General features: G+C 41.2%; 1 protein-coding gene across 5 annotated transcripts in view; it reads right to left on the bottom strand.

Annotated features, from left to right (window-relative positions):
- The window catches only part of BBS9 (Bardet-Biedl syndrome 9), a 271289-nt gene extending 258334 nt beyond the window's left edge, over positions 1-12955 (bottom strand). The window contains exons 1-4 of one of the 5 annotated variants that reach the window (XM_072153261.1): positions 12509-12955; positions 12137-12214; positions 8983-9103; positions 6796-6946 (exon numbers count right to left, since the gene is read on the bottom strand). In XM_072153261.1, coding sequence (XP_072009362.1) covers positions 6796-6946; positions 8983-9094 — 263 coding nt within the window. In that variant the 5' untranslated portion in view covers positions 9095-9103; positions 12137-12214; positions 12509-12955. Of the gene's footprint in view, positions 1-5841; positions 5982-6795; positions 6947-8982; positions 9104-12136; positions 12215-12318; positions 12472-12508 lie in introns of those variants that run through there. The other 4 variants (XM_072153264.1, XM_072153263.1, XM_072153262.1 and 1 more) reach the window with 4 other exon arrangements.
- Between the last annotated feature and the right edge of the window lie 860 nt (positions 12956-13815).

Below are 13815 nucleotides of genomic sequence, written 5' to 3'. Positions count from 1 at the left end.
CTTATCACTTAAATTTTATAACTAACATGAAGTACAATGTATCACGAGAAAACATTCTCAAAATCACCCGGATATGTTAAAGCGTTCCGAAGTTATAACCAATTATCATGAGACATGTCAGATTTGAAAAATCGAGTCTGGTCATTAAGCTGAAAACTAGTGTCGGTGATAAGGGGTTAAACTGGTATCTGATGGTTGGATAATATGTATTATATATGTATACATAAGGGCTCTGTTCACACCACATTATGTAAATACATTTGGAAAATGTTCTAGAATATAACCACACCGATCCCCTACTTAAGAACACCCGCCTTACGGACGACCCCTAGTTACAAACGGACCTCTGGATGTTGGTAATTTACTGTTCTTTAGTCCCAGGCTGCAATAAACAGCTGTAACATTTATCACAGGTGTCTGTAATGAAGCTTTATTATTAATCCTGGTTCTTATGAAAACCCAACATTTTTAAAATCCAATTGTCACAGAGACCAAAAAAATTCTGTCCGGGATTACAATGATAAAATATACAGTTCTGACTTACATACAAATTCAACTTAAGAACAAACCTACAGAACCCAGGGACTGCATGTAATGTGTTAGAAAAGTGTTGGTTTTCAGTACTGAACGTTGTTCCATATCTCCATTTTATGATATTTGACGTGATATCATAAGGACGAGCTATAGGCTTTTTTGAAAAATACACGGATGGTGCTGGAGTGTTGTATTTTTACATACAATGCCAACTGACTCTCACTTGGGGCAAAAAAAGGAAGAAATTTTACTTCATCAACCAAGGCCAAATGGTAGAATAACACTCCAAAATTAAACTATCCAACTTAGCTGCTCTATCCTGCATTATCCATGATGAATCTGAAATACAGAAATCAGATGACCAGCACTTACAGTTCCAGGTGAATCTTACAGCCATGAAGCAGGAACACTAAAACCCACCCTCCACTAGGTAACTAGGAATAAGGACAAATTCTCTCCCATGTGTATAGTGAGGGGCAGGGGGGCAGTCTGTATGAGGGAGCCCAATGTAAAATTCTTGGGGGGGGGGGGGGGAATGTATAATTAGAAGGAGCAGTGTGTATGAAGGGTGCCAATGTTAAATTCATGGGGGTCTCAGTGTATGATGAGAGGGCTCTATGTAAAATTCATTGAGGGGTGTCCAGTATATAGTAATGTATATGATGGGTCCAGTATATTGAATACATGAGGGGGCTCAGTGTGTAAAAGTCATGAGGGAATCGGTGTATAAAATTCATCAGGGGGCTCAGTGTGTATTATTCCAGGGGGCCCAGTACTACAATTCATGACCTACTTTGGAAAATGCATAAAGGTGACAACATATAAGATGTTTGGGGGCAATATACAGCAATAAAACTATTTATATGTAGAGGGAACGTGTCAGCAGGTAGTTTCCCAGTAAACCAGTGCCATGTGCAGCAAGTCATCCACTTCATATAATAATTGAATTAAATAATGTGCGGAAACTATGTGTAAATGAATACATAGGAGCCAAGTTGTATAAATGTATAATTGCAGGTTTGTGCTATGCGCACTAATAATTTGGAGGTGATTATATGTATAATAATAATTAGGACGTGATATAAAAACATATTAGTACATTTTGTATACAATAATTGATTATGCAGCATTGTTATGTAACACATCTTTAGTAGGGGTAATGTATAAAAATAATTAGAAGGGACATTAAATAGATAAATGAATTCATTAAAATAATTCACAGGGGAACCATATATAAAGTAATAAATGGGGGGGGGGCACATGATTATTATTTATTCAGGAACTGTAATATAGTAATATATTTGGGGGTAACACTGTAATTTTTTATATATTCTGGGGGCATAGAGGGTTTTCTCATGTAGATTCTTTAGAAGTACAGTGTGGGGAATTGTTTTATCCAGGTGACATTATACTGTAAGTAACTGTAGTATTTTTAGGGGTGCAGTGAGGGGGATCTGCTTCCCAAAGATGAACACATCTGCCAGAAAATTCTGCAACAATTCTAGACGTGAAAGAGAAGACATGTCACCTATGAGGTACTAGATCCTAATTTTTCCTCTGTAAATTGTAACTGTAAATTATGTTATATCTACAGGGGCAGAGAGCCGGGTGTGACTTGTCTATGTGGTGCGGGGACGCCAGAGTAGGGTTATTATCATCAGTTCTTAAAAAGGTTTCCTTATTGGAAGGTTGATGTACAGTCGAACACTCGAACACCAGCCAGCAGCAGAAATCCTGGGAAACCAGGGGTAACTCTTATACTATCCCTAACATTAATGCCATGAGGTAATGTCACCACTGCAGCTCCTGTACACAAACCAAGAGCCGAGCACTAGTAGAGAGGGAGGGAGAAAGGTATTAGTTTATCCTTTACTTCCCTGCGCCCACTAGTGATTAGAAATTCCCTTATCCCAGAATATTTGTATGTAGTAGTAGGTCAATTTCACTGGTGGGCCCCAGGCACCCCAGTCTGACCCTGGTTCTGGGCATGCTTTTGATGTGCAGAACTTGCATTTTACTCTTTGCATTTTTTTCAGATTTGCATTTTTTTTTTCACGCACACATGCATGCATTTTTAACACGCTTTTAAATGCTCTACTTTTGCAAGTCACGCTCATGAAAAATGCACCTTATAAGTCTATGGAGATGAATCAAAAACGCATTGCACTCGTTTTTCAAGTGCAATGCGTTTTTCACTGATCAATTGCCATAGAAAAGATAGACCCCAGTCTTTGTTATTTGCACGTGAAAAAAACGCATTGAAAATGTACTGAACACACCAAAAAAGGTGCATGAAAAACTGAGACAATGGTGCTTCTTTACTAAGGTCCCGCGGCGAATTTTCGGGGATCGCACCGGGGATTGCGTCACACGCAATCGGATTGTGTCGCAATCGCAGCAGCTTTCACGCGACACAAATCGGTGGGCGGGCCGACGGACGATCTGACAGATTCGGTCAACACGCGGGATTTAACAAATCAGTTTGTGTCGCATCCAGAGCCTGTGTTATAGCCCTCTAAACTGAGGACGCATTACATACGTCCTTGGTTAAAGAAATGCCACCCTGTGATGGCGTATGAGAAACGTCCTTGGCAGGGAAAGTATTAAAGAATGAAACTGTAGGTGCTTGATGAATAGATTGAAGTTTTAGTTTTGACAAAACCAGTAATACAACCAATTGAAGACACTGGGGCACATTTACTTAACCGATCCCTCGGAGTTCACGAAAGTGCATCGTTCGTCCGGAATGCACTGTGCCGCGATTCACTTAGATCGTGCGTCCGTTTTCCTGCATCTGTCCCTTCCCCGCTCAGGTCCGCCGGAGTTCAACATCTTCCTCCCGGTGCATGTAAGTGCTTGGCTTGCGACACAATTTTGAAGTTAACTCCCGTGGTTTGTCAGAATCCGTCAGATCGTCCGACGCGCCCCCCTCCCTCCCCCCCAATTTCTGTCACATGAAAGCCGGCGCAATCCGTTCGCGTGCGCCAAAAACCCCTTTTAGATCCCTGTCCCAGTGGTGCAAAATGGAAATTGTCGGGATGTCCGACGAAAGTGCGGTCCGCGGGGCCCTTAGTAAACCTGTATATTAAATTTTGAATTTGGCTTTTATGTTTGATACAAGGACCACTGTTGTGGGTGGTATACAGCTATTTGAGGGGACACCATTGCATGAAAGAACTTTGGATGCATGATGCCAGAACAATAACAATTACACAAAACCAATTCTATGGCGATTACAGATGATTTTTTTCTTCTCTCTTTATAATTTGTACAACTAGAAAAGATTCTAGTAGTAGTCTGGTCGGAAGCAATCTATAAAATAAATGGCTTGTGTACAAGTAAATGATGCATTAATACATCTACGTGTAGTTGGAAAATATAACTTCACTATCCATAATACACCAAAAATTTTATCCAAATCAGATAGTAAATAACTAGTCAATCGGTGGCCAGATGTTAAATTGTTCAGCAAAATTGAAAATGCATTTTCCATGATTCTACCTCCAATTAATCCTGACATGTCTGAAGCAATAGTCTTCTAAATTATCTGCTTAAGATATGAGAAGCTTAGGACTGAATCTGCTTAATGTGATTCACATACAAGGAAAACACAATGAAGGCACATTGCTAAAAAATGGTCAAAAATTATAGTAAAGATAAGTTAATTCACTGCTGAGAATTAACACCAGAAAATGTTCAATCTTTGTCTCATCAAACCAGAGAATCTTATTTCTTATAGTCTGAGAGTCCTTCATGTGTTTTTTGCAAACTGTATGTGTCTTTCATATGTCTTGCACGGAGGAGAGGCTTCTGTCGGGACATACTGCCATAAAGCCCCAACTGGTGGAGAGCTGCAGGGATTCTCATGTGCTCTGACATGCACTGTGAGCCGTGAGGTCTTATATAGACAAGACCTGTCCCAATCAAGTCCAATAGCACAGCTGGAAGGAGTAGAACCATTTCAATGAGGATCAGAAGGAAATGGACAGCATACTTGACCATGTGATATTTCAGTTTTTCATGTTTTGTAAATTAGCAAATATATCACTTTTTTTGTCAAGATGGGGTGCAGTGTACATTAATGAGCATAAAAAAAGAACTTACCACTTGGCTGCAATGAAACAAAGCGTCTAAATACCTTCCGTACCCGCTGAAAATTCACATATATTTATTTTTTAAAAATTTTAGATTTTTGACCATTTTATATCAATGTGCCTCCATAATGTTTTCCTTGTATACAATTCACATTAAGCAGAAGTGGAGAAAACCAGGCACCACTCATCACTTGCTGAATACAATTCCAACAGTGAAACATGGTGGTGGCAGCATCATGCTATGGGGGTGTTTTTCAGCTGCAGGGACAGGACAACTGATTGCAATTGAAGGAAAGATGAATGCGGCCACATACAGATATATCCTGGATGAAAACCTCTTACAGTGTGCTCTGGACCTCAGACTGGGCCGTTGGTTCACTTTCCAACCTGAGGGAACTGGAGAGGATCTGCAGGGAAGAATGGCAGAGGATCCCCAAATCCAGGTGTGAAATGCAGATGCTTCTACTCACTACTGAGCAAAGGGTCTGAATACTTATGACCACATTTAATAAATTAGCAAAAATATCTACATTTCTGAAAAATGTAAAAGGGGTCTGAATGCTTTTCATACCTACCATTTTACCTACAATTTATGTATTTTTTAAATGAACCTATGAATAATACTTTCTATGAATTATTTGCAATATTTATGAATTATTTCTTATTTGTGAATTATTTCTTACATCAAAGAAATTTGATCCATTTTATATAAATTGTTTGATGAGAGCTATTGATAGGTTGGTGTCTCCAGGTAAACAGTATAAAAAACATGTTACAATTCTATTACATTTTAAATAGTTTTTTTTAATTTAGGTTCTAAATGTGGATGAATATTCAGCCACTATGAAAGGCAGTGATCCCCAACGACAAGGACACTGCCATGGAGCACTTTGTTCTGGCCCCACATCACAGGTTGACCTGTAGGATTGTCTGGGTGCACAGCAGAAGAACCATGCACTATTGGTAATGCTTTACTGGTGCCATGTACTGCTGTTAGTGACAACAGTACCTAGCATCAGTGAACACCTCCCCCCCCCCCCTTACTAGAAATGCAGCGTACAGCAAGCAATGGCAATTCAGGCGCTTTATACCATAGTCAGTGATTGACAGCAGTACTTATCAACCTATCCTATAGTATAGCCATTTACCTTTACTGTGAAAGCATGAATGATTACTGCCGTCACCACCAAATTTCTTAAAGGGCAATACTTACTGTATCATTTTATTCTGCTGTAATGCTCTTATGGTCCAGCAAGTATTACTCTTTATGCATAGTTCTACCTCCTCTGACCTGCTGCTGAGCCAGGCAATTTCCAGTTCTCTAAAACATGATTTTTCCAAGATTCCAAAGGTGATAGCCTGAGCCCTGGGTCCAAGGTTTAAAGAGGGAAAAACAAGGGCTGTCAGTTAGAAATGATCCACAGATCCCTCATACCAGTGTGTCCGCCACAGATCCCTCATACCAGTATTGTGTATCCGTCTGTATTGTGTATCCGTCACAGGCAGGTGTCTATTCCTGCACAGAGACTGGTAAAGACATTACTGTGATTTTTGGATAATGCGCCCTGAAGCCACATATTCGAGATTTAAGAATGTCCCTCATAAACATTCTTGCTCCAGCCGTTAATGCCACATTAGTCACCAGGCCACAGAAAATCCATGAAATAAATAAATAAATAAATCAATTCCTGTAATGTGTAATGATGGTTTTATGATTATCAAACAAATCCTTAGAAATAGAAAAATACTATCTCATTTTATAATTGAAAACATCCAATAACCCAGCATCTACCAAGTACAAACATGTCAAACAATAAATACAGTGACTATTTCCAAATACTAAAAACTCCCTAATGCCCCTGAAGTATCATGGGAGCTAAAGTATATTGCTATGAAACCGTCGCCAAGTTATCTGATGTCATCATGAACCAGATACCGACATACGGTAGCAGAATTAAAGGTGACAGGCAGGGGCGTAAATAGGAGAGGCAGAGTCCCATAGCAGAATTCTGAATTGGGCACCGCTTCCCCTTCAGAAAATATACATATTTGTATGCCCACACATTTATGCAGTGATATATACATTGAAACACACATATCTGTCCCGGTGCCCCCTTAACACTGTAGTCACGCCCCTGGTGACAGGGTCAGTTTTAAATATACTTACGAAACAAACTTTCCCACTTCGACTTGAAGAACTGGATCACGTAGCTGAACCTCAAGCAACAAATCTTCAGCCTGAACGCCATCCCCAGCCTTCGCAGGATGAGGAGAGATTATGCGGAGGAATCCGCTGTAACTACCAACAATGATTTTATCTGAGGAAACAAAACAGAAACAATGAGTTGACACTGAATAGAAATAACCTGAGTGAAGTTGGCCCCCTCCACCTTGTTCAAATCAAACAAAATTGGTGTCAAACGTTCGTGCTACGTTTAAGCTGGTTTGTGCAGCAGAAATTTTCATTTGTGCCGCTATCGTTTTTAAAGATTTTAATGAAAGTTTCCAGCACTAATGTTTGACACCAGTTTTGTTTGATTCGGTTAATGTGGGGGGGCTGTTTGAATTTTTGACCTTTAATTTTTTGTTCATATATTCAAAACAAAAGCAGCACAAACCAGCACAAACATAGCAGAATTGTTTGATCCCAGTTTTGTTTGATTTGGGCAATGTGGGGGGGCTGGTTGACCTCTGATGACCTCTGGATACTTTCATTAAAATCTTAAAAGCGATAGTGGCACAAACGAAAATTTCTGCTGCACAAACCAGCACAAACATAGCACAAACGTTTGACATCAATTTTGTTTGATTTGAAGAAGGTGGGGGGGGCCCAACTTCACTCATAGAATTGAAATAATCCCCTTTGCGACCACAATACGGTTATATACGTCTTATTTGCACATGCCCAGTGCAGATAGCATGAACACAAACACTATGAAACTGTCAAACTTTAAACGTTCATACCTCCAGAATTGTGGCACCTAGAAACACAATTCTTGTGTCATAGCTAGAAAAACAATACCGGTCTAAGACAGAAGATATCCACTGTTAAAGGACACCTGTCATCAGATCTCTGTAACCATTTCTGTCACTACTACCTGGAGCAGCTCACAAGGATCCCATCTCAGCCTTTATCAAGTCAAGTCATACATTAATCATTGTAAAATCATCTTTTCTTTATTATGTAAATCAGGCTGGTCACATGGTCAGAGGCAGTGATGTCACCCCTGTTAACCCTCCCCTCTACTCCCCTACTCATGTTTGTGTGTAATGTATAGTAAATCATTGCTAGTGTCTGTGCTTTACCTGCTGACATGTGTAAGACACAGACATCAGCTACACAAGTACCTGACATGTTCTGCTATAACATGGCTGCCTGGAGCTGTTGTATCTCTCCTATACACACAAGCTGCAGGGGGGCACCAGCACCAGGAAGCACATGGAGGAGCCATTACACCATTATGCCTCACACCATTATACAGTCTGTCAGTCAAGCACTGGGGGTGTGGCTGTGCCTCCCACTCATGAATAAGCTGGACAGTTTGAATATGCTAATGACTCATTGGACATTTCCCAGGTCATTTGCATACAGCTTTAGGACCTCATTGCTTTGGTTTACAGGCATGTAGAGGGACAATGAAGGGATAGAGGTAATGCTTTCTAATGCAGTTTATGAAAATATATTTAGTTTAGTGTGTTAATTTGCCTGACGGTTTCTCTTTAAAGTTACAGTAAAATTGTGATCTTTAAATACAGAACTTGATCACCTACTGTAACTTTAAGATTGAATATCACCAGTTCTGCTTCACAGTTTCTCCACTTTAATAGGACACCCAATTATGTTTTTAGGTGTCAGGGTTCAGGAAATATGACCTATTGACATGAGGCACCTCCAAACCGCGGTCACTGCTACCTACACATGTGTCGCATCACCTGATTGCTAGGAAAAGTGTCAATATGGCTCGTGTGCAGGTAGCAGTGAAGACTATCAGGTCGTGTCTCCACTATCTGCACTGTGCAGAAGTAGGTGCTTGCTGTGGTCAGCGAGTATAGTAAGAATAGGTCAGAAGTGAAAGGGAGGAGTTATTTTATTGTTTGAGGCTTAGCTACGGAGTTTGCGTACCGAGTTGTGTGTTGAGCCAAAATCATTAGGGGGCGGGTGCACCATGTAGAGCTAAGCACCGAGTGAATCTATTATGCAAAAGTTGGATAATGCATATTTCGCCAACAAAGTAAGCCACACATTTCATAAAAACATCATTGCTATCTACTGTATAGTGTCTATAGGAACCTGTCACCAGTGAAAAATAACCCTCTGGTGACAGGTTCCCTTTAAATGGATAAAAATGATTACCTTGTCCTGAACCACTATTGTCAACATCGGCAACAGACAAACATCCTTGGTCATATTCTTCATTCTCTCCTAGTGTGGTGGACCACCAATCACGGGCTTTGAAAAGTGACATACCTGTAAACTTTACGAGTGACAGAATAAACCGATAGCTGTTATTGCCTAAATTCTATAAGTGAAATATTATTTATCAGACAATATATCATTAAACAATAGAGAAATAGTTAGCAATATATCATACAACCTTTTGTATACAATTACATTTTTGTGTTGGACAGGCCACACGCCCAGAATCTGACAAAATCCAAAGTCTATTCACAAGCAATACAGGCAATTTTTTTTTTTTTTGCACCAGAAAAATTTACCTGGGGTTCTGTACATGTCTCCTTTTGCCCTACATTGTTAGGATAAGTCAGGTTTCCTGTCTTATGCTTACAACAGAGGGCAGCATCATATCGCAATGCTTGCTCACATACGTCATCCTGTTCAGCTTCAAGGTGTCTCCATATATACACAATATGGAAACACCTTCAATGTACCTTCAGCAGAGGCAGGGAATGGATGCAATTCAGTGGTATTTGTCCCCATAGCCTCTAATCTCCACTTCTTTACGTTTACCGATTTTAACAGTTTTGATCCTACCTGTGTGAAAGGCCAAAATGGGCAGGGACAAGTTCAGAGTGTACATAATTTCTGGTCTATACACTGAATGTGTGCATATAACGAGATGTGAGCAAAGCCATGCTCCATGCACACAACCATAATGGTGGCCGTGATCTGGCCGCACCAGATAACGGTCATAATTGTGGTCTATGGCACATGTTTATGGAGCAGTGAGCACCACTTGTCTCCCTGCACTTTGACCTGACCAGGAGGCTGTGCTGGAAAAGATAGGACATGGCTTATTTTTGATACTGCCTGGCTCCCATGGAGGGGGGAGGTTAAGAATGCATCCCTCCCCTCTTCCTCACCTAGCTGTGTGATACACCGGGTTTACAGCCCCCAGTGAACACATGGTCGTGTGCTTGACGCTTCATGCAGCAAGAATAAAACATCCAGAATAATAGGCTGCTTATTCACAATGACTGAACTTAGAAAAGCCACTTAATCGGGCTTAACCTTAACCAAAGCAGATACCCAAGGGTCAACCTTGGATTTTTGCATTGATTCTGTAGTGAATATGCTATGGTCTTTACCTAAAAACAAGACTTCATAAAATTTAAAATTGATAGATTTAAAAATATGGTATCTTTGACATCTGATGTAATTCAGGTCCTTGTACTGGTTTTTATGACACATTTGAATGTATCCCAACAAACTGTAATTCTTTTGTAGTCTTGTGATTACACATACATATATATATATATATATATATATATATACATACATATATATATATATATATATATATATATTTATTAGACAGCCCTAGTAGCCCTTTCCTTTTGTCCACACAATGGTGCTCACACATTATTTCATACATATGAAACAGCCAGTGTGTTAAGCCTATACCTAGCAAAAGAATGGGCCTTTTAGAAGTGGCTACTAGTCCTGTTTCTATTGGTGACATGGGGGCATGACTGTCACCAGTGTACAGACATGCGGGTCCTGCTTTCATTACTACAGGAAGGGGTGGCATGGTTTTCTGCAGTAGTGGATCATAATATATCTGGTTTGGCCACCAAATTACTCACCAAATTTTATACTAAGAAACCTTCAACCATGAAATCTTTGTGCATTTGCTACTGCTCTCAACACCAATGTACACAAGAGCAATTTCAGGACCTTTGACAATCATCCAAAGGTCCTGAAACCTCAGAGTGAAGACAGTCAGAAGGGAAGCACCTGCCATATGCCAAGCTGCACAATTCTAGTACCATATGTAGGAAGTGAATAATATTCATATAGCCCAGGGCCCTCATCTGCCCCCGATTGTCTGTATTATGAGAGACTGATGCATTTGCTGTCACCACAGAGGGAAGGCACAACTGTAACTTGAGAGGAATAGTTGCAGTGCTGTGACTAGTCGGACACTTTTGTGACTATTGTTGGGAGATGATACCATTTAAGTTCAGGATGGTGATAAAGCAGTATTGAAATGTCTTTGCAAGCATCTGTCAGATTTGTATACTCCTAGAAGCAGCAGAACAATAATCTCCTTAAGACTGCTCAACATGCCAGCCACTGGTGGGGCTGCAATCCTCTTTACTCCAATTACCTTCTGCCTGATAAAGGAGAGATGAAGGTAGAGACCAGCAAAATACTAAACATTACAAACCTGTCAGAGGATTTCTCTTGTACCTAACAATCACGTGGTGTATACTAAAGAGATAGGAAGGAGAAGTATACCTCAAGAAGATCTATAGTGGTAAATTGTCATGCCCAGAGCCGCTTGTTAAGGCAGAGTCATGTTTAATTGTAGCCCCTTCCACTTCCTTGATAAGCTATCATTATCAAAGAAGCTTTTGGATAACAGACATGACCAAGACTAGAACATTTCTGTATACTGCTGTGAGTTTATCACTCTAATCCTTCTCTGGGCATTTAACATCTTAAATAGATTCTCAAACATTTGAAGAAAAAAAATACAAGGAGATGCCATAAAAAAGGAAAAAAATAATCAATAAAATCAGCAAAATGCGCCAATCAGTGGCCACAGCCAAAACGTGCTGCATTCTTGACAATTTCTATTGGCTGCTGCAATCAGATAAGTGGTGAGGACCGCCGGAACACCAGCACTTATCGCCAGGGGAATGACTGCTGCATCCTGATGATTTTTTTTATAATTATAGGCAGTTACATACAAGATAGGGTCTGTAGGTTTGTTCTTAAGTTGAGTTTGTATGTAAGTCGGAACTGTATATTTTATCATTGTAGTCCCAGCCAGAACTTTTTTGGTCTCTGTGACAATTGGATTTTAAAAATGTTGGGTTGTCATAAGAATCAATATTAACACTAAAGCTTCATTACAGAAACATATGATAACTGGTATAGCTAATGATTGTAGCCTAGGACTAAAGTACAATAAATTACCAATATCCAGAGGTCCGTTTGTAACTAGGGGTCGTATGTAAGTCGGGTGTTCTTAAGTAGGGGACCGCCTGTATAGATATTTATTGCTGCTGGGTTAACATGTCTGCATTATAGAACAACTTACCTTATACTATGGCAAACAATAAAGTTGTGGAGGGACAGCTAGAGGCATAAGCAATGCTTCATACAGATGTCATGGCTCCTAGGAACAGAATTATAGGAACAAACATATTACTCTCATGTCATATTAGTGGGAAAGTGTGAGATGGAACGACTGGCTGTGAAGCAGGTAAGTGCTTCTCTCACCACTATATAGCAGCACACAACATGCACAACTCCCAGGCTGTCACCAGATAAATATTTTACTTTCTATATAAAGATAACCATGACAGCGGACAGAGGCCGGATCCTCATCTCCATCAGAACTGCTCAGCACCACATCACACACAGGAGACAGCAGCACAACAACAGAACCGACACCTGTGACGTCACGTACCTGCTGGGCCTCTCTCTGACCGCGTTACAAGCCCCGGCTCCGATGTGCCATTCCGCTGCCGCTCTCCTCACTCTCAGCAGATCAGCCGCACACCGCCATCTTCCCTCTGTTACCCTGGCAACTGGAACAATCACAGGGCCGGGGCCGCGGGGGCTTGTGGGAAATGTAGTCTTTCTGTGACGCCTCCACTGGCTCATGTGTGATCTCGTGCTGTGACGTCAGGGTCGTGTCTAGAAAGGAGCTGCTCCTTGTAGCAGTGATGTCACGTGAAGGGGCATGGGTTCTGGAAAGGGGTGTAGCTGTCCACACGGCGCATTGATCACATTGCTGGAAGCAGAGAAGCTGTGGAGGCTGATTACACGCAGGCGTGAGGTGGAGGATACAGGGTGCACGGGGCAAATGTCCGCAAATATATGGGGGAGGGGGGATGAGGTGGTTAGAGATGTAATAGGACTGCTCGTCCTGTGGGGGCTGTAGTGGCAGAAGAAGTGTTACATTGGGACTTCATGTCTGCTAGAGGATGAGGAAGCAAAAGGTGGATGTCACATGTGGCTGCATGTCTGGTGGGGGTGAAGTTTATACAGGCAGTGACGTACAAGATAGGTTCGTTCTTAAAGGAAACCAACCACTTGAAGTGGCAGGTTTAAGAAGAAAACACCGAGCACCAGCTCAGGGTGAGCTGGTGCCGGAGCTTATTTTTGTTAGTGTTTTAAACCGCTGTATCGCGGTTTAAAACACTTTTTAAACTTTATAGCCGGCGCAGGCAGGTACGTGCTCGGTGCTTACCATGCGCGCGGCTACATAGGAAGTGAAGGAGAGCCGCGCGCATGGTAAGAGCCAAGCGCGTACCTCCCTGTGCCGGTTGTACAGTTTAAAACGTGTTTTAAACCGCGATACAGCGGTTTAAAACACTAACAAAAATAAGCTCCGGCACCAGCTCACCCTGAGCTGGTGCTCGGTGTTTTCTTCTTAAACCTGCCATTTCAAATGGTAGGTTTCCTTTAAATAGAATTTGAAAAATTTTTTGGTCTCTGTGACAATTGGATTTTAAAAATGTTGGGTTGTCATAAGAAGCAACATCCAGAGGAACGTTTGTAACTAGGGGTCGTCTGTAAGTCAGGTGTTCTTAAGTAGGGGACCGCCTGTATTATTTAGGACTGCATGTCTGAGGGGGGTTGAGGTGGCATATGTTACATGGGACTGTATGTCTGGTGGAGGTGGGAAGAGATGTGTTACCTGGGACTGTCTGATGAAGTGGGAGGAGATGGGTTATATGGAACTGTATGTTTGGTGGGGCTGAGGTGGCA

The sequence above is a fragment of the Engystomops pustulosus genome, chromosome 5, assembly GCF_040894005.1.
Source record: "Engystomops pustulosus chromosome 5, aEngPut4.maternal, whole genome shotgun sequence".
Classification (NCBI taxonomy): Eukaryota; Metazoa; Chordata; class Amphibia; order Anura; family Leptodactylidae; genus Engystomops; species Engystomops pustulosus.
This window is presented reverse-complemented; position numbering and strand designations above follow the sequence as displayed.